Consider the following 21912-nt stretch of genomic DNA (forward strand, 5'->3'; position numbering starts at 1 on the left):
AGACTGGATCGACTGGGCTTATATTCACTGGAATTTAGAAGAATATGGGGGGGATCTCATAGAAACATATAAAATTCTGACGGGATTGGACAGGTTAGATGCAGGAAGAATGTTTCCAATGTTGGGAATGCCCAGAATCAGGGGTCACAGTCTAAGGATAAGGGGTAAGCCATTTAGGACCGAGATGAGGAGAAACTTCTTCACTCAGAGAATTGTGAACCTGTGGAATTCTCTACCACAGAAAGTTGTTGAGGCCAGTTCGTTAGATATATTCAGAAGGGAGTTAGATGTGGCCCTTACGGCTAAAGGGATCAAGGGGTATGGCGAGAAAGCAGGAATGGGGTACTGAAGTTGCATGATCATATTCAATGGTGGTGCAGGCTCGCAGGGCCAACTGGCCTATTCCTGCACCTACTTTCTATGTTTCTATCCCGCAGCATATTACCCGCCACCACCTCAGTACAACTCCAGCTCGGCAGGAGGTTGAAAAAGCCATCCGACAACTGAACAACAACAAGGCCTCAGGAGCAGCTGGAATCCCTGCCAAAGCACTAAAGCATGGTGGAGAAGCACTATTGGCACTAATACATGAACTCATTTCTCTTATTTGGAAGGAGGAGAGCATGCCAGGTCGTAATCGTGACCATTTTCAAGAAAGGAGACAAGTGCGATTGCGGTAATTACAGAGGAAGTTCCCTGCTGTCTGCCACAGGGAAAGCCATCACAAGAATCCTCCTCAATCGCCTTTTCCCAGTGGCTGAAGAGCTCGTCCCAGAGTTACAATGCAAATTCTGCCCACTAAGGGGCACAATGGACATGATTTTCACCATGCGTCAAATTCAAGAGAGATGCAGGGAGCAGCACCAACCTCTGTACATGGCCTTCTTTGACCTCACAAAGACCTTCGACACTGTCAACCATGAGGGATCATGGAGTGTTCTCCTCAAATTTGGCTGCCCTCAAAAGTGCTTTACACGGACATGACCTTACAAAGGCCTTTGATACCGTCAACCGCGAGGGTCTATGGAGCGTCCTCCTTCGTTTCGGATGCCCCCAAAACGTTAGTCAACATGCTCTGCCTGTTTCACGATGACATGCAGGCCCTAATCCTTACCAATGGATCTATTACAGACACAATCCATGTCCGGTCCGGGGTCAAGCCGGGCTGCGTCATCGCACCATCGCTCTTCTCGATCTTCCTTGCTGCAATACTCCATCTCGCTCTCAACAAGCTCCCCACTGGAGTGGAACTAAACTACAGAACCAGTGGGAACCTGTTCAACCTTCGCCGTCTCCAGGCCAGCTCCAAGACCACCCCTACCTCTGTCGTCAAGCTACAGTACGCGGACGACGCCTGTGTCTGCGCACATGCAGAAGCTGAACTCCAGGACATAGGCGTACAAAAGCATGGACCTTACGCTAAACATCCGCAAGACAAAGGTCCTCCACCGCACAGCACTGCTCCCCAGTCATTAAGATCCACGGCGCGGCCCTGGACAATGTGGACCATTTCCCATACCTCGGGAGCCTCTCATCAACAAGAGCAGACATTGATGACGAGATTCAACACCGCCTCCAGTGCGCCAGTACAGCCTTCGGACGCCTGAGGAAAAGAGTGTTCGAAGACCAGGCCCTCAAATCTGCCACCAAGCTCATGGTCTACAGGGCTGTAGTAATACCCGCCTTCCTAGATCACTCAGAGACATGGACCATGTACAGTAGACACCTCAAGTCGCTAGAGAAATACCACCAATGATGTCTCCGCAAGATCCTACAAATCCCCTGGGAGGACCGATGCACCAACATTAGCTTCCTCGACCAGGCCAACATCCCCAGCATTGAAGCACTGACCACACTTGATCAGCTCCGCTGGGCAGGCCACATTGTCTGCATGCCAGACAAGAGACTCCCAAAGCAAGCGCTCTACTCGGAATTCCTTCAAGGCAAACGAGCCAAAGGTGGGCAGAGGAAATGTTACAAGCACACCCTCAAAGCCTCCCTGATAAAGTGCAACATCCCCACCGACACCTGGGAGTCCCTGGCCAAAGACCGCTCTAAGTGGAGGAAGTGCATTCGGGAGGGCGCTGAGCACCTCGAGTCTCATCGCCGAGAGAAGCGCAGGCTTTGGAAAGAGTGCAGCAAATCTGTCCCACCCTCCCTTTCCCTGAACGACTGTCTGTCCCACCTGTGACTCTCGTATTGGACTGTTCAGCCACCTAAGAACTCATGTTAAGAGTGGAAGCAAGTCTTCCTTGATGCCGAGGGACTGCCAATGATGATGATGCTTCACGATGACATGCAAGCAGTGATCCTGACCAATGGAGCTACGACAGACCCAATTCACTTATGGACCGGGGTCAAGCATGGCTGTGTCGTCGCACCAACGCTCTTCTCGATCTTCCTTGCTGCAATGCTCCATCTCACCCTCAGTAAGCTCCCCGCTGGAGTGGAGCTAATTTACATAACAAACGGGAAATTGTTCAACCTCCGTCGCCTCCAGCCCAGATCCAAGGCCGTCCCATCCTCTGTCATTGAATTACAGTATGCAGACGATGCTTGCATCTGCGCACACTCAGGAGGTCGAACTCCAAACCATTGTCAGCACTTTCAAGGCCCTTATACTAAACATCCGTAAGATTAAAAGGTCCTCTACCAACTTGCCCCCACCACACAACATTACCCCCAGTCATCAAAATCCATGACGAGGCCTTGGCAACGTGGACCACTTTCCATACCTCAGGAGCCTACTGACAACAAGGCCAGACGTCGACGACGAAGTCCAACATCGCCTTCAGTGTGCCAGTGCAGCCTTTAGTCACCTGAGGAAGAAACCAGGACCGCAAACTCGGCACCAAGCTCATGGTCTACAGAGCAGTAGTGATACCCGCCCTCCTATATGCTTCAGAGATATGGACTATATACAGCAGGCACCTCAAAACACTGGAGAAGTACCACCAACGCTGCCCCTGCAAGATCCTGCAAATCCACTGGGAGGACAGGCGCATCAACATCAGTGTTCTCACACGGCCAACATCCCCAGCATCGAAGCATTGACAGCGCTCGAGGTTGGGGTGATCTTGGACCTGGCCTGGAGGCGGCATAAGTTAAACAGCTTCCTATTGGTTCTATAGTTTAGTTCCACTCCAGCGGGGAGCTTGTTGATTGTGAGGTGGAGCATGGCAGCGAGGAAGATTGAGAAGAGGGTTGGAGCGATGACGCAACCCTGTTTGACCCCGGTTCGGACGTGAATTGGGTCTGTAATGGATCCGTTGGTAAGGATCACGGCCTGCATGTCATCGTAAAGCAGGCGAAGGATGTTGACAAACTTTTGGGGGCATCTGAAACGAAGGAGGACGCTCCATAGACCCTCACGGTTGACAGTGTCAAAGGCCTTTGTAAGGTTGAAGGCGGCCATATATAAAGGGCTGGCGCTACTCCCTGCTTTTTTCCTGCAGCTGTCGCGCTGCAAAGATCATGTCCGTTGTGTCCCGTAGGGGATGATGTCCGCACTGCGACTCCGGGAGGAGCTCCTCGGCCACAGGGAGAAGACAGTTGAGGAGAACTCTAGCGACAACCTTCCCAGTGGCTGATAGCAGGGAGATTCCCCTGTAGTTGCTGCAGTCGGACTTGTCCCCTTTTTAAAAAATGGTCACAATCACTGCATCAGTGAGATCTCCCGGCATGTTCTCCTCCCTCCAGATGAGAGAGATGAGGTCATGTATCCGCGCCAACAGCGCCTATCTGCCATACTTTAGCGCCTCAGCAGGGATTCCATCCGCACCCGTAGCCTTGTTATTCTTGAGCTGTTTTATGGCTTTGCCTACCTCGTGCAACGTTGGAGTTTCACTGAGGTGGTGGTGGGTGGCATGCTGCGGGATGGAGTTGAGAACACTCGAGTCAAAGGCAGAGTCTCGATTGAGGAGATCTTCAAAGTGCTCCTTCCATCGGTCCCTGACAGCCTCAGTGTCCTTGATGAGTGTTTCCCCGTTCTTGGCCAGGAGTGGGTTGGGGCCTTGGGAGTTTGGACCGTAGGTGGCCTTGACTGCAATGAAAAATCCTCGCATATCATGGGTGTCGGTCAGTTGTATCTCCTGTGCTTTCTCCATCCATCACCTGTTCTTTAGGTCCCGGCTTTTTTGTTGGACCCGAGCCTCGAGCCGAATGTAATGTTGTTTTGCAGCTCCAGAGTTGGGTTGTTGCTTGAGGTTCAGAAATGCTCTGCGCTTGTGATCTATTAGTTCTTCAATCTCCTGATCATTTCCATCAAACCAGTCCTGATGTTTTCTGGTTGAGTGGCCAAGGGTCTCTTCACAGGCACTAGTTATAGAGGCCTGGAGGGCAGACCAAGCGCTGTGAGGATTCAGCATCTTAGGGTCATCGAGGCACGCCAGATTGGCTGTGAGGTGCTGCCTGTACAGGACTCTCTTAGCTGAGTCTCTCAGTGCCCCGGCATTAACTTTTTTTGCAGCACTGCCATCATCTCTTTTGTCTCTCTAATCTCTCCTGTCTTCCACCCTATCACAGACCTTCCCTTTTGATCTTTCTTCCCCTCCCCCTTTCAGTGCTGGTTAAAAACCTGTTCTTTTCGAACACTCTCCATTCTGACGAAGGGTCGTCGACCAGAAACGTTAATGCTGCTTCCTCTCCACAGATGCTGCCTGACCTGCTGAGATTTCCAGCATTTTCTTTTTTTATTACAGAAGGATATGTTGATGAGGTTAGATAAAATAGGGTGTGAGGATGCTCATGTGGAGCATCATCACCGGTATAGACCTGTTGAGCCGAATGGCCTGTTTCTGAGCTGTATATTCTATGTGCCCATTCACATACAGAAGTCTTCATTAGTTAAGTGCATTCATTCGGGCACAGTTGGGAGTCTGGGAATTCTAGACTTTTACACTTGGGGTGCACCCCTGCGTACATGCCTTACAGTTTGTTACTTCAGCCCTTTAAATGTGGCGTGGGTGAAATATGGAGGAGGTGGTGGCGAAGAAAAGTCGCAGTCAAAGCCTAGGATATTCAACGGTCCAGCAAGGTGCATCATGCTGGGTGGAGAGGGAGAGAGAGTTATTCGAGGCAAGTTCACGCACAAGCTTGAGGTGCTGTGTGACTTTTTTTACGTGATGCACATTTAAGTTTATATGGTGGGGTGTGTGAGACACTGCCATCGCAGCTGATTCGGAGAATGTTTGTCTGGTGGATTGTGATTGGGGAGAAATGTTTTGTTCAACACAATTGGCAAATAACAAAAGTGCAAAAGGACCAATAGGAAAGGAGAAAACCAACGTGAAAGAAGGAAATCGACAGATGTGCAGGAGACAGTCAGACCCAGTACACAGAACAGACACAAGAAATAGTATTAATATATTCTCATCCCCCCCTCAAGGTGCTTTTCCCCTCGTCTTATATAAGTGCTTACAGTAATTGTAAATGACTAACCAGTCTTCCAAAGTATAAATAGAAGTTTAAAAATGCCAAGATGGAAGATGTATTTCACAAGGATTTATGAAGAGCTTGCACAAGACATTTTGGTCATGTGCTGTGCATTCCGGTCCACAGTGAACCTTGAGGGGATTGGAAAGCCTGCTTGTGGTTTCACATTAAAAAGAGTCCAGTGGGCTCTATTCTAACAGCAGCGTATACCAGTCTCAGCCTGACTAACACGACATAGTGCAGTTTCATACCATTGACATTCTTGTTGGACCTCAGCTTAAGAGCCACAGTTTGTTCAAACTTGATTTGCTGATGCGGAAGATAACTTTTCTCTTGCACAGTAACAACAGGCAAAATGTACTGGGGTGGGGGTGGGGAAAGAGAAGGTTTTATTTTTCTACGTGAAGCCACCTCCTAACTTAAAAATGTCCATTCTGGTACGAGACACACAGAAGGACTTCATGAATGATGTTGAAATAGCAGAAAGTAATGTTAAACGTGTTATGTAATGCAATAAAAGTTCAAACTGAGTACCGTTTAACTAAGCAAGGTACAATCTTGCTTCTGCTTTATTCTGGCCCAAAGTATCTCACTCACAAAATGGCTAGCCTTTTATACCAGAGCAGCACCATGTGCTGCTCAGTGGCCTCCAGCAAAGACACCATCTGGTGGCTACAAAGCATGTACATACATGACAAAGAGATCGAGAGGCAGCACTCAACATCTCCAGTATCCACAGGAAAAAAAGCATTGCAGCAAATCGACTGCTGAACTAAATTGCTAAAAAAGGAGATTTGATAGAGCTGTTCAAAATTATGAATGGCTTTAATAGAGTAAATAAGGAGAAATGGTTTCCAGTGGCAGATGGGTCGGTAAGAATGTTCCCAATGTTGGGGAAGTCCAGAACCAGGGGTCACGGTCTAAGGATAAGGGGTAAGCCATTTAGGACCGAGATGAGGAGAAACTTCTTCACCCAGAGAGTGGTGAACCTGTGGAATTCTCTACCACACAAAGTTGTTGAGGCCAATTCACTAAATAGATTCAAAAAGGAGTTAGATGTAGTCCTTACTACTAGGGGGATCAAGGGGTATGGCGAGAAAGCAGGAATGGGGTACTGAAGTTGCATGTTCAGCCATGAACTCAGTGAATGGTGGTACAGGCTCGAAGGGCTAAATGGCCTACTCCTGCACCTATTTTCTATGTTTCTATGCAACCAAAGGACACAGATTTAATAATCAGGATGTAATGGGTCAAATCAGTTTTACATAGTTACATAGAAGGTACAGCACAGAACAGGCCATTTGGCACGTCCACGCCAGAGTTTATGTTCCACACAGCTAAGTACCATTGCTAAGCATCTTGGGCCATCAATAGAAATTTCTCCAATTTAAGTTTGAGTGATCGCTATTCTGGTTTAATTAAATGGAGAGAGTTATTTTGGCCATAGCTCATGACTGCAGCTGGGGTAGTAACTGTGTGTGACCGCTGTCTTGAGGCAGTTGAAGAAAGGGACAGGTCCTTGATTGGTTAGAGCCCTTTGTGACTGACAGTTCGGTGGAGAGACTTCAATCTTAGACTTGTAAGGCCAGACCATAGAGCTGAGTGTCTGTCTCAATGTGTGTGGATTTCACAACCAGCGGCCAAAGGCTGTCTGTGGTTTACAACCCGAGTCAGCTTAGCCTTGAAGTGATGAGCTCGTGTAAGTCGTCATCTTAATGCTTTCATATACTGAAAAATGCAGGAAAATGTCATTTCTAACTGTAAAAACTGTGTACTGTTCACTCATACATCAGCAATTATTGGTTCAAAGCTTGTCACTCATCTCAGTTGAGTACTTATTGCCTTCTGTAAAGAGATGAGAATGTGTGTGGCAGCACAAGTTGCGTTGCAGCAGCTGAAGTACAGAATAAGGGTTTTTTACTAAAAGCTAGCGCACAGATACAAAAAATTATTAAAAAGGCTAATGGAACGTTGGCCTGTTTCTCAAGGGGCTGGAATACAATGGGGTGGAAGTTGGGTTACAGCTGGACAGAGCTCTGGTTAGACCCCACCTGGAGAACTGGGTTCAGTTCTGGGCCCTGATCCTCAGGAAGGATATACTAGACTTGGAGTGGGTGTAGCACAGATTCACCAAAATAATACTGGGCAGGATGCATGGACTAGGCTTGTATCCCCTGGAATATAAAATAATTAGGGGGGTCTAATTGAAGTGTTTAACATGATCAAAAGCATTGATGGGCTAGATAGAGAGAAATGATTTCCTCTGGTGGGAGAGTCCAGAACAAGGGAGCAAAACATTAAAATTAGAGCCAGGCCGTAGAGGGGAATGTCAGGAAGCACTTCTTCACAGAAAGGCTGGTGGAAATCCAGAGCTCGCTCCCAAAAAGCTGTTGAGGCTGGGGGTCAATTGAAAATTTCAAAACTCAGATTGATTGATTTTTCTTAGGCAAGGATATTAAGGGTTACGGAACCAAGGTAAAGGTACAGATCAGCCATGATCCAACTGAGTGGCAGAACAGGCTTGAGGGTCCAAATGGCCTCCTGTTCCACTGTTCTTTGTTACAATCCCTGGATCAGACTGTTCCTTTGCTAGACACTGGGCATAAAGCAGTGCACGCCACATTTTAGGGGACACAAAGTCCACTTACAGAAGTGACTGGTAATGATGAACTGGAGGAAATATCTAGTATTGTGATGGGGCGGGGGGGGGGGGCCGTGGGGGTGGGGGGGGTAACATGAAATCAGTAGTTCCTCCTTCGCTGCCATCTTATACACTTTACACTGAAGCCTGTTAATCTCCTTTATCCACATGGGATGTTATCAATTAAACATAGAAACAAGAGTAGGCCAGTCAGCCCCTCAAGCCTATTCCATCATGCTATTAGATCTGTACCTCAACGTCATTTACCCACCTTTGCTCCGTGGCCCTTATCCAACAGAAATCTATTGATCTCTGGCTTGAAAATTTCAACTGATCCCCAACATCCACAGCCTTATGGGGGACAGAGAGTTCCAGACTTCCATTACCTTTTGTGAGATTACCTCAGTTTACTGTTGTGCCCCTCGTTCTGGATTCCCCCAACAGAGAAAATAGTTTCTCTTTATCTAATCTACTCTATCGAATCCCTTTATCATTTTAAACACCTTGATTAGATCACCTCTCAACCTGCTAAACTCATGCAGCCGGTCGTCATAATGTAACCCTTTTACTCTGGTTATCATTTTGGTGAATCTGCACTGTACTAAGATATCGTCCCCGAGGTTCGATGTCCAAAGCTGAACACAGTACTCCAAGATGGGGTCTGACCAAGATTCTGTTCAACTGAAGCATTACTTCCTCACTGTTGTATTCCAGCTCCTTTGAGATAAAGGCCAACATTAGCCTTTCTGATTACCTTTTGTACCTGTACCCTCGCTTTTAGGGATTTGTGTACGTGGACACCCAAATCTCTCTGCCTCTCCCCACTAGCATTATTTTAGGATTCACAAAGGTGAGCACATTGGAAATGAAAGAGCCCCATAATTAAATGCTCACACAAATTGAAAACTCACTGAATGGGTGAGGTGCAGTGAATGAACTTGTGCAAAACCCTTGCTCAAACAAGAAATATTACCAACTTGCGTAGCTGCAAAGGTTATCTACCACTGGGTATCAGTAGCAAGTGCTTGTATGAGCAAGGTATAGAACCGGCTGACTGGGTATGTACAAATGTAGCGAGGTAGGAATGATTGAATGGGTAACTAGGTAATTGTGTGACAAAGAATGGTAATATCTATCTGAAGTACGTGCAAACCTTCAAGAACAGAACTTTCATGTAAGGACACATTTGCTTCCTCTGAAAGTTGTGCGTGGGTGCAGGCACAGTACAGTCAAAGTGAGATGCTAAGTTTCACAAGGCCACGAAGCAGCAAGGTATGAGACTGTATCACCCAACAGCATTACTTTTCCCAAGCTGAAATTGTGAACCATCTATCTTTGCTGGAGTCTAACCCAAGATTCTGTATCTAGTGGTGATACTGTTGTGGTGACCTTTACATGAATACCAGTATAGGATTTCACCACATATTTGAATTACCAGGACCTCTCCTCACCCCCAAGGTAATTAAAGCTATAGAGACTTTGATGTATATGATGGTATTTAACATGCCCTTTTCAGTGGTGTTTTGACAAAAACAGGCTGTTGTGTAAGACAACAAAATGCTCGCTAGATTCCCAATGGAATAAAAGATTAGCCCAATGATACTGCGGTTTGGAAAAAAAAACATTTTAAAAGGAGCATTTAAAAATTTTACTGAACAATAAGACCAAATAACACGCTGGGACAACATCCAGCTGTAATCTACCGCTGGATAATGACGGTTAGGGTTCAGTGAAATCTGGAAATATGTATTTATCAGTTCTTATCACATCATCTGATTTGTTACAGAATCAGGCAAGAGGAATTTTGACAGATCAAATAAAGTGATTCTAACTCAAAAGCGACTGACTGACTTGATGATGCAGTACAGCGTCAAGAGAGTGTTGAAAAAAATATCCAACATTCTGTTGTCATTCCCACAGGTTCAATTTAAGCAAGTCTTAAAAGTTTCGGAGCAAGAAAAAAATCATGAATCTTCTAAGCAACACAGGCAAGTCTAGTTACCTGACCAGGAGTTGCCAGTGAGTGAGCGACCAGTCAACACTGCTCCTTCTGGCCCACAAGGAACTAAAATAAGAACATAAGAAATAGGAGCAGGAGTAGGCCGTTCAATAAGATCATGGCTGATCTGATCATGGACTCAACTCCACTTCCCCAAAACCCTTGATTCCCTTATCATTCAAAAATCTGTCTATCTCCACCTTAAATATATTCAATGACCCAGCCTCCACAGCTCTCTGGGGTAGAGAATTCCAAAGATTCACGATCCTCAGAGAGAAGAAATTCCTCCTAGTTTCTTTCTTAAATGGGCGACCCCTTATTCTGAAACTATGCCCCCTAGTTCTAGATTCCCCTATGAGGGGAAACATCCACTCTGCATCTACCCTGTCCAGCCCCCTCAGAATCTTATATGTTCCAATAAGATCATCTTCCATTCTTCTAAACTCCAATGAGTATAAGCCCAACCTGCTCAACCTCTCTTCATATGACAACCTTGAACATTGTTTTTTTTTTAAAGAATGGACTTACCTGTAGCCTGGATCCTTTCTGCTGCCCGGAGAGCATGTGGGCTGCAGTCAAGCCCATGGTTAAAACGGCATCCCCATGCTGATGACATCGGTATGCAACGCTGCCATTTAAATTAGACCCTGTTCTCCGGGGGCAGGTAACCTTCCCACACCTGGAGTCAGGTAAGCTAAAATGGTGGGGATGGGGGTGGCAATGTGGCGTGAGCCAGCCGCCAACTACCCCCAACCCCCGCCGCCCCCCTCACCCACCCCCACCCCTATGGGCCAAGCGAGGGATTAAAATCAGCCCTCTAGACATTATAGAATCTGAGGTGGCTATTCTGCATTATCCAATCAAAACTGTATGCAAGAATCCACAAGTACTGACCCAACACCGAGGAAGCTCTGTCACAATTACACTCAGGAAGCCCTTTGTATTTTACATGGACTATTAGAACACACGATTAAAAACTAGCTTTTTCTGTTAATGAATCTTCCATTTATCTTCGGCTGAGGCTTAAAAATCTATACATTTGCAATAGTCAAGCCCAACTGTACCACTGAAGAAAAGATTAGGGAAAAAATCTGGTCTATGGGTTCCACTGGACATGTTTAAGCTATTTTGCAGAGGTGGATTTGTGCCCGTTGATGCTTAATAATTTGGTTACACTTCATTACATTTATTTTGGACACGATCATCTTGTTGTACACACATGGGGCACTGGCCCAGGCACCACACAGAAACAGTACTGAGGTGCAATAAAATCCAATCGTTGCTTGACATTTTAAGCTTGGTTTAATCATCACGAAAAAAGGCTTTAAACATTGAACTTCCCCGAATTTGAAAGAACATAAATTATCAAATTCTTCACAAATTACTTTAAAAGAGCACCAATAAATAGATGATTTTAGTTGCAATATGAGGGTTTAGAAGGAAATTACAGTACTCGGCAAAAATAGTTCAAGTAATAGTCTACATCCTTTTAATTTTAACTTTAGCTTTAATTTTAGTTCGCTTAAACCACTTAAAAGAAAGACAGACTTGGATTTGGATTTATATAGAGTCTTTCACGACCACCGGACGTCTCAAAGCACTTTACAGCCACTGAAGTACTTTTAAAGTGTAGTCACTGTTGTAACGTGAGAAACATAGCACCCAATTTGTACACAGCAATCTCCCACAAACATCAATGTGATAATGACCAGATAATCTGGGTTTTTTTTGTTATGTTGATTGAGGGATAAATATTGTAAATCTTAAAAGGAGAACAAAACACTAAAGGGGGAAGAAGTAGACAGAGAGGAAGGGGAGAATTGCTTGAACTTAAAAGTACCCACGAGCATGGAATTTTGAGCTACATCTCAGCACTGGGATCTACACTTGAGAAGAATGCTAAGCCACATGCAGCTATCAGGCAAATAGGCCAAAGCACATTCACTAGACGAAACATCTGAGCGAATCTGGTCGGACCCAGTGGTGGGTTTCTACATGGTTACTCAGACACTGACAAAGTGGAGAACGTGTCCCCTTAGGAGGACATGTTTTCAAATCGTTCCCCACCCCCACTACACATTTAAATACTGACATCAAGTAGGTGAAAGTTATAGAAACATAGGAACAGGAGTAGGCCATTCAGCCCCTTAAACATGTTCACACCATTTACCATTTACCCGTCTTTGATCCATATGCCTCAATACACTTACCCTAACAAAAATCTTTTGATCTCAGTCTTGGCCAATATTTATCCCCCAATCAACATACCAAAAACAGATTATCCGGTCATTATCACATTGCTTTGAGTGGGATCTTGCTGTGCGCAAGTTGGCTGCCGCGTTTCCCACATTACAGCAGTGATTACACTCCAAAAGTACTTCATTGGCTGTAAAGCACTTTGAGACATCCAGTGGTCGTGAAAGGCGCAAGTCTTTCTTTCTTTCTTGAAAATTCCAATTGACGGCCAGCATCCACAGCCTTCTGGGGGAAGAAAGTTCCAGATTTCCACTATCCTTTGTGTGGAAAAAGTGCTTCCTGATTTCACTCCTAAACGGGCTGCCACTAACTTTAAGATCATGCCTGCTTGTTCTGGATTCCCCACCAGAGGAAATAGTTTCTCTGTATCTAGCCTATAGAATCCTTTTATCATTTTAAAAGACCTCGATTATCCTCAACTTGTGGGCAAACTAAGCTATTATGGAGGATGCTGTTTAGTCAGCTTGCCAGGTGTGTTAGGATACTGGATTCAATAGTAGCACACCGAGCTGCAAAAGGAGGACTTCAAAACGCAAAACTGTTTCGGGATGATTAAGGGGCAGTAACGGATGAACACATGTGTTGCCTTTAATAATGAAGGGCAAAGTAGAAGACAGCTGATCAAAGGTTATGGCCTGCAGAAAACAGCACAGACACTCCCATTACAACGGATTCTGGAAATAACGCCCTCCATTAGGTGAAATACCTGAGTTCCAGTTATACTTACGGTTGATGTGGTCGATGTAGTAGATGCCAGCCTGTGGATCGTAAACTATTTCCCAACCCAGTGGCAGTTCGTCGCCAACACAGTCAGCAAACGTCAGTGGCTTGGTCAGTCTGAAAAAGCATCAAAGACAAGTACGATAAAATTATGGAGACTGTAGGGATTGCATTAGCCTGGAGTTCGTACAGTTTCAAAATTAAATCAGCAGCAATTGATCAAAAAAATAATTGACAATTGGCAATTAAAAAACTCAACCTTTTTATTTCATACAAACATTAGGAACATGTTCCATATCCCTTAATACCCTAGCAAAAAGCTATCAATCTCAATTCAATTTGACCCCCAGCATGGACAGCTTTTTGGGGAAGAATTTCCAGATTTCCACTCCCCTTTGTGTGAAGAAGTGCTTCCTGACATCACTGCACAACAGCCTAGCTCTAATTTTAAGGTTACGCCCCCTTGTTCCAGATTCCCCCGCCAGAGGAAATAGTTTCTCTCTATCTACCCTATCAAATCCTTTATTATGAGGGGGAATGATCTGACATGACATGTGTAATTGGTGTATGTGGGAAACCATACATCAAAACCTAGAAGCCTTCTCAGTGGTAAGTAGAGCATTCTGCACTCCTGTACAGACCCTGTCCCACTAACATTAGGGTCATTCATAATTCAAACAAAGGCCACAAATCACATGTGTAACAGATAGCAGAAAAATTTTAAATAAAAACAGAAAATACTCAGCAGATCAGGCAGCATCTGTGGAGCGAGAAACAGAGTATACGTTTCAGGTCGATGACCCTTCGTCAGAACTGGAAAAGGAAAAATGATGTTACTGTCCCCATGTGTGCGGATGCTCAGTACCCAAGATACTTCCGCAGCATTTCCTGAAAGCTACAGACCTTGGCTTCATCTCTTGGAATATTATTTTCTTATTACCTTGCAAGGGCCATGACATCTTATTTGGATAGTGACTGAAGTATTATAGAGTGAAAAATGCAACCAATTCAGGGTCATTGTGTTCCATGTTACACACAATGCTGTACAGATTATGGGGATAACTCATTCCTGGACCAGTGAGACTTCTTCATGAAGCTACTACAGAGACAAGCAGGGCTGTGCCATTGCGCCAACCCTCTTCTCGATCTTCCTCGCTGCAATGCTTCATCTCACAGTCAACAAGCTCCACGCTGGAGTGGAACTAAACTACAGAACCAGTGGGAACCTGTTCAATCTTCGCCATCTCCAGGCCAGGTCCAAGGTTACCCCAACCTCTGTCATCAAGCTGCAGTATGTGGACAATGCTTGCGTCTGTGCATATTCAGAGACTGAACTCCAGGACATAGTCAACATCTTCACTGAGGCGTACGAAAGCATGGGCCTTACACTATACATGCGTAATTATAGACCGGTCAGCCTGACATCGGTAGTGGGTAAAATGATGGAATCAATTATTAAGGATGTCATAGCAGCGCATTTGGAAAGACGCGACATGATAAATCCATGTTGACTTGGACCCGTGAAAGGGAAATCATGCTTGACAAATCTTCTGGAATTTTTTGACGATGTTTCCAGTCGAGTGGACAAGGGAGAACCAGTTGATGTGGTGTATTTGGACTTTCAGAAGGCTTTCGACAAGGTCCCACACAAGAGATTAATGTGCAAAGTTAAAGCACATGGGATTGGGGGTAGTGTGCTGACGTGGATTGAGAACTGGTTGGCTACAGGAAGCAAAGAGTATGAGTAAATGGGTACTTTTCAGAATGGCAGGCAGTGACTAGTGGGGTACCGCAAGGTTCTGTGCTGGGGCCCCAGCTGTTTACACTGTACATTAATGATTTAGACGAGGGGATTAAATCTCCAAATTTGCGGATGACATTAAGTTGGGTGGCAGTATGAGCTGCGAGGAGGATGCTATGAGGCTGCAGAGTGATTTGGATAGGTTAGGTGAGTGGGCAAATGCATGGCAGATGAAGTATAATGTGGATAAATGTGAGGTTATCCGCTTTGGTGGTAAAAACAGAGAGACAGACTATTACTTGAATGGTGACAGATTAGGAAAAGGGGAGGTGCAACGAGACCTGGGTGTCATGGTACATCAGTCATTGAAGGTTGGCATGCAAGTACAGCAGGCGGTTAAGAAAGCAAATGGCATGTTGGCCTTCATAGCGAGGGGATTTGAGTACAGGGGCAGGGAGGTGTTGCTACAGTTGTACAGGGCCTTGGTGAGGCCACACCTGGAGTATTGTGTACAGTTTTGGTCTCCTAACTTGAGGAAGGACGTTCTTGCTATTGAGGGAGTGCAGCGAAGGTTCACCAGACTGATTCCCGGGATGGCGGGACTGACATATCAAGAAAGACTGGATCAACTGGGCTTGTATTCACTGGAGTTCAGAAGAATGAGAGGGGACCTCATAGAAACGTTTAAAATTCTGACGGGTTTAGACAGGTTAAATGCAGGAAGAATGTTCCCAATGTTGGGGAAGTCCAGAACCAGGGGTCACAGTCTAAGGATAAGGGGTAAGCCATTTAAGACCGAGATGAGGAGAAACTTCTTCACCCAGAGAGTGGTGAACCTGTGGAATTCTCTACCACAGAAAGTTGTTGAGGCCAATTCACTAAATAGATTCAAAACGGAGTTAGATGTAGTCCTTACTACTAGGGTCATCAAGGGGTATGGCGAGAAAGCAGGAATGTGGTACTGAAGTTGCATGTTCAGCCATGAACTCATTGAATGGCGGTGCAGGCTCGAAGGGCCGAATGGCCTACTCCTGCACCTATTTTCTATATTTCTATGTAAGACAAAGGTCCACCAGCCTGTCCCCGCCTCACAGCACTGCCTCCCAGTCATCAAGTGAGAGACATTAGTGCTTAGAACGTGACATGGACAAAGATACATCACTTCATCCTTATCCGCCATCTTCCCTAACCCCATATGCTGTGTTTGTGACCATCATTGCTATCCTCATCGCACCCTCGCCAGTGTGGGAGTGACACATCAGGAATAAGTTAGAATCGTAGAATCACAGCACAGGAGTCCATTCGGCCCATTGTGACTGTACCGGCTCTTTGGAAGAGCAACTAATTAGTCCCACACCCCTGCTCTTTCCCCATAGCCCTGCAAATACCATCTTGCAGATCCTTTTATCAAATTAACAGCTTGCCCATATAGAGAAGAGAGACTGTGCTGGCAAAATAAGCTGGAGGTCATAAAACTGTCTCATAACTGCAGCATCATACAATGTCCACCTTTTCCCAATCTCTCCTGATCGATCATCAGCTCTCAGACATCACACATCCGATTACTATGACTTTTACTTAAGTAAATCTTAGAGGGTGGAACTTGCAACTGCTGGCTAGACTTTCTCAAGAAGACTGATACATGTTGCTTTGACTAGTTCAGCCCTATCCTGTATGTTTTAACACTGAGAAATGTGCCTGTAAGGCCAAAGTGTGCAAAGCGTAAGAATGAAGATGAGCCAAAGAAGTTGTGCTTAGATGACGTGAAGCGTGAGTTTTTGGGTGACCGGAGACTGGGGGAAGAAGGGGAAAACTGAGGCAGGGTTGGCCGTCTGGTTTACAGCTGGTGGGAATGGGGGAGTTGCAGAAGATGGATAGTGCAGCGAGTCTCAAATTCACAGCAAGTCACTATTGGTCATGTTGCTGATTGCTAACCCATTGGGGGGGGGGGGGGGGGGGGGGGGGAGGGGTCATTGCTAGTCACTCCTAAAACCGGCACTGCCCAACCTCCAGACAGGGCTCGTGACAGTGTCAACATCTTCTTCTCCCACCCAAAATCTAGGAGGGAGGAGGGGAAAAAATGGATTCTCCACATCAGCAATTATTAAAAGATCCAATGCACACATCATGGACCCTCCAACCTCCCCCCCCCCCCCCCCCCACCACGATCAAAGAATTTGTTTGCATTTCAACCCGGCTTTTTTTAAATAAAGCATCTCTCGTCTCGACTGAAAAAAACGGTTCCAAAATCTGAGGCAGAGAGAGGTCTGTTTACAGCAAAAATGTCAAGCGCATTCCATTCCTCAAGGAGCAATATAATTACTTCCTTCACCTCTACTATCGGAACTTAAAACTCCTGCAGCTTTGGAATGTGCCCTTTGCTGACAGTAGAACAGCTTGCCTCAAGCAGCAGTTCAGCTAGATTAGCATTTTACAACCCACGCACACACAGGGAATTGACATCGATGTTATGAATACGTATGGGAATTTCTTGTTTCTGGTGCAGTAGTCGCACTCAGTCCACTTTTGCCTTTCGTGGCGACGACGGTAAAGATCCCCTGTCTCTATTTCAAAGAACAGCAAGGGGGAGTTCTCCCCAGCGGCCTGGCCAACATTCCTCCCTTAATCACCATCACCAAAAACAGATGAACTGGTCATTTATTTCATTGCTGTTTGTGGGAGCTTGCTGTGCGTGAATTGACTGCCACGTATCCTACATTACAACATCGACTTCACCTCAAAAGTACTTCATTGCTTGTAAAGTGCTTTGGGATGTCCTGAGGCCGTGAAAGGTGCGATAGAAATGCAAGTTATTTTCTTTCATAAGGAATAATGCAAATATGTCATTGTGGTTTTATCACAATTCTCTTATTAATTTCTGTATTACAGGTATAACAGAATAGCTCCCCAATAACATATTTTAAGCAATCCGCAGGCGAGTTTCTACATTGAAACATTTTTAAGTCTACAGGGTACTAGTGGCTTTGGCCATGGAAAGTTCCCTCTGAGTGCAGCAGTAATGCTGTAGGTATGGATTTGGGGATCTGCAGCATCGGGGTCTTGCGAAGTGGCAGAAATATGCAGCTGTAGGCATAACTGTACATCACGGAGTGGTTTCCCCCAAGTAAGGAGTATGTGACATACGACAGAAATTTAACATGCGTATAGATTGCAACATACGGCAATTTGAAAAGATCTATGAGCATTTTGAGAGCTCAAAAGGGTTAAATAGTAAACTATATTCTTAAAAATGTATGAAAACAATAAGTTAGTTTTTTCGTGCAGCAACAAAGTACTATATTTGGGATTTCATTACCTCTGCTGGCACACGAGTTAATGTGTTTATTTAGCATTCCTTTGTGCAGTGCTTTAAGCAAATCGTTCACCAGTTTATTTTGAAGAGGTTAAATGATTGTGCTAAAGTAGGGCACCAAGGAATGTTACACCAAACATTTTAACCGATGTGCTACCTGAAAGGGTCAAATCTCGCTGCACAATACTGGTAACCATGGTAACGTGTTTCTATGAACTTTTGTCTGCTACCAGAACAAAGTCATTATTCAATTTAAACAGGTTAACACCTTTATTAAAGCAAGCAATGGAATTTCACATGAAGTCTTTATTAGTTGGTAAGAATTGTAGTGTCATTCCAACCCACAAGTAGGGCATTTTGAAGATGTACAACCATTTAAAATTACAACAACAAATTACACAATTTCTTTTTTTTATATAAACTATGCGAATTTAGTCGTTTGCAAATGAAGATTAAAAAAGTGGAGTTAAATGAATGTTAATCAGTACAAAGGATACTGATTTGCAGAATTTTCACGTTACTTGTGCCAATTATCTATCTGCGGAACTTAGTTGCGTAACTGTAGCCCAGCCTTTTTTTGTATTGTGGAAAATTTGGTCATCCTGACATTCCTAAACTATTCTGTCCTCTCTTATCACCCCATTGCTCACCAAGAATTGACTGCTAGCTCTCCAGATTTATACTGGATAACAATGAAAGAAAGCTAGTATCTCCTCACTTGTGTCTGAAATGGAACCGCGTGACCCAGCAGCGAGTCAGATGAACACTTCATTCCTTTCATTTTCAGCTTTTCCCCTTCCTCTAATGAACAACAAAACAACCTTTAACCTGCCAAGCCACTTCGCAGGGAGGGGTATTATCAGACAAAATTTCACACCGAGCCAGACAAGCTGTTTGGACGGGTTTGGTCAAATAGGTAAGTTCCAAGAAGCGTTTTAAAGTAGGATAGAGCGCTAGAGCTGTGGTGCAGGCTCGAAGTGCCGGCTGGCCTACTCCTGCACCTATTTTCTATGTTTCTAGAGAGGCAGAGAGGTTTAGAGAGGGAATTCCAGAGCTTAGGGCCCAGACAGCTGAAGGCACGGCCACCAATGGTGGGCTGAGGTAAGTCGGGAATGTACAAGAGGCCAGAATTAGAGGAACGCAGAGACCTCGGAGGGATGTAGGAGGTTAGAGCACAAGTGTGAGAGTTTTAAAACTGAGGCATTGGTGGACCGGGAGCCAACGAACGTCAGCGAGCACCAGGGCAATGGGTGAACGGGACTTGGTGCGAGTTAGGATACCAGCAGCAGAGTTTTGGATGAGCTCAAGTTTATGGAGGGTGAAAGGTGGGAGGCCGGCCAGGAGTGCACTGGAATGAAGATTGCAACTCCAGCTCAGACATCATTCTATGGCTGCTAGCAGGCCTGCGGTAGTATTTCTTCAGCTTAGCCCAAACAGTAAGTGCCAGCAGGCTATTCAACCATGAAGAATGTCAAAAGCAGGCCGAATCCCAGACAAAAACAACAGATTTGTTTAAAAGGCTTGGTCATCCTAGTCCACCAACAACCGGTATTTACATAGACGCTATAACTGTTAGAGAATCGTTCAAAAGCACTTCACAGAGGAAGAGCGGAACAGACATCCAATCATTGAGAAGGAGTTAAGAGAGATAACAAAACAGGTTTGGTCGAACCGATAGGTTTTGAGAAAGCTTCTAAACATGGATAAAGAAGTAGTGGCAAATAGGTTCAGTAAAGGGAGCGGGCAAGGTCCTTACAACATAAAAACAAGACAAGACTTGCATTTATACAGCACCTTTCATGACCTCAGGATGTCCCAAAGCACTTCACAGACAATGAAGTATTTTTAAGTGTCATCGCTGTTGTCATGTAGGAAACGCGGCAGCCAATTTGAACACAGCAAGCTCCCACAAAAAATTAAATAATGACTAGATTATCTGATTTAGTGATGTTATTTGAGGAGTAAGTATTGGCCAGGACACAGGAGAGAACTCCCCTGCACTTCGTTAAAATAGTGCCATGTGTCTTTTACATCCACCCGAGAGGGCAGACTTCGCGGAAGACGGCACCTCCAACAGTGCAGCACTTCCTCAGTACTGCACTGAAATGTCAGCCTGGATTTTGTGCTCAAGTATCTTGAATAGGGCTTGAACCCATGACCTTCTGACTCAGAGGCAAAGAGCTATCCACTGAATCATGGCTGACATCCCTGCATGCGCAACTATATATTCAACCCCACCACACATTCCTCACCTACGCAGCACAATCCACATTGAAGTCACTTTGAGAAAGTGTATTTTACCAATGTACGTTTGGCTTAGTGGTTACTCCAGGCATAGTACACAAGCAGTTTAAAAGCAACAGCAGTGCAAATTCTTGTACCGAGCTGAACCTGATAAAATGTTGCAAAATTCATCAGCCACAGACCTGAGGAAAAAAGAATTCAAACTTGAACAATACTGTGTGATTGCTCAGATTTAACAAGGAACGGCCAGTCAGTTATTCATAATCCAGGAAGTCCTGGTAACTATTTGCTGGGATATTTAAGCACTATTCCGTCAGAATCCACGGGCCAATTAAAACATTTCAAACGAAGGAACTACCTGCAGTCAGTTTGAAACTCCCGAGACGAAAAATAATTGGTTTGTAGCTTCCAGGAGATAATTTGTGTTGTGTGTGTAAACTTGTATTTACTCTGTACTGCCACCAGAGGACTCATCCCCTGGAGTCCCAAGGGATCCCATAATCCTTTGGGAGCACAGGTATTTAAGGAGGCTTCACAGGTTGGAGAGGCACTCTGGAGACCTGCAATAAAAGACTACGGTTACACTTTACTTTGAGCTCACAGTGTTCAGTCTGACTCTTTCTCCATACACAACAGTTTAGATTAGTCAGGACTGCTTCAGTGATAAGTAACAAAGAAAAATTGCATCACTTTATTTCCAAGGTGTTAGATTATTGTCAAGGCGTTCGGGAAGAATGTTTATTGTAAACGTACAACTTTATTATAGGGCTGTTGTTACTAATCTGCACATTCACTTTTTATATAGAGGGAAAGTTTGATTGGAGGAGCTGAGGCACTTTATGAAAAGATTGTTCAGTTCATTATCCTGGGCTCGTTACCAAATGTTTATCTAAATATTTAAGCCTATTGAAAAGATACTCAGAAGTAGAGAAAGTTGGGAGCCAGTACCGAGAACACTCTCGGGTTCGAGTCAAAAATACATCTAGAGCAAGAAAAGACTCCGAATCATAACAGTCCGATCTACACAGCACACAAACTGTTCTTCGCTCCCAAGTTGTCCTATTCTGTCAGTCAAGTTCATAGAATTATACGGCACAGAAGGATGCCATTCGGCCCATCGTGCCTGTACCAACGCTTTGGAAGAGCGATGCAATTAGTCTCACACCTCCTGCTCTTTCCTCTTAGCCCTGTACAGGTCGTGCTGCCATTTCTTTTCACCTTGTAACATGGAAAAGGTGAAACATTCAGCTGAGCACGTCCAGACTCACTCTGCAGTTTGCATCGTTGTGCAGACATTTTATTCTGTTTCTTTTAAAGAGAGCACAGGTGCAATTTAAACACCAAAGTTTGCACGTATAAGAAGTAATGATGCAGTCAGGTTATAAGCAGACTTCACTTTTTTGTCTAGACTCATTGCATGTAGCAGGATTCCACTTAATTTAAGTACAACCGCATGTTCTGAAAAGTTAACATTCCCATACATGCACAACATTCCTTACTACACAAATGCCCCATCCCCCATCTTAAAAATAAAGCTGTGTGCCATGAATTAGAACTGTGGGAAA

At 44.9% G+C, this 21912-nt stretch overlaps 1 protein-coding gene across 2 annotated transcripts in view; it reads right to left on the reverse strand.

The window, feature by feature from the left end:
- Positions 1 to 21912, reverse strand: part of wwc3 (WWC family member 3) — a 252076-nt gene that overhangs the window by 121246 nt on the left and 108918 nt on the right. For both annotated transcript variants that reach the window (XM_070893996.1, XM_070893995.1), the window contains exon 2: positions 13057 to 13166. In XM_070893996.1, the coding sequence (XP_070750097.1) occupies positions 13057 to 13166 (110 nt within the window). The remainder of the gene's footprint in view (positions 1 to 13056; positions 13167 to 21912) is intronic.

The sequence above is a fragment of the Pristiophorus japonicus genome, chromosome 11, assembly GCF_044704955.1.
Source record: "Pristiophorus japonicus isolate sPriJap1 chromosome 11, sPriJap1.hap1, whole genome shotgun sequence".
In the NCBI taxonomy this organism is placed as follows: Eukaryota; Metazoa; Chordata; class Chondrichthyes; family Pristiophoridae; genus Pristiophorus; species Pristiophorus japonicus.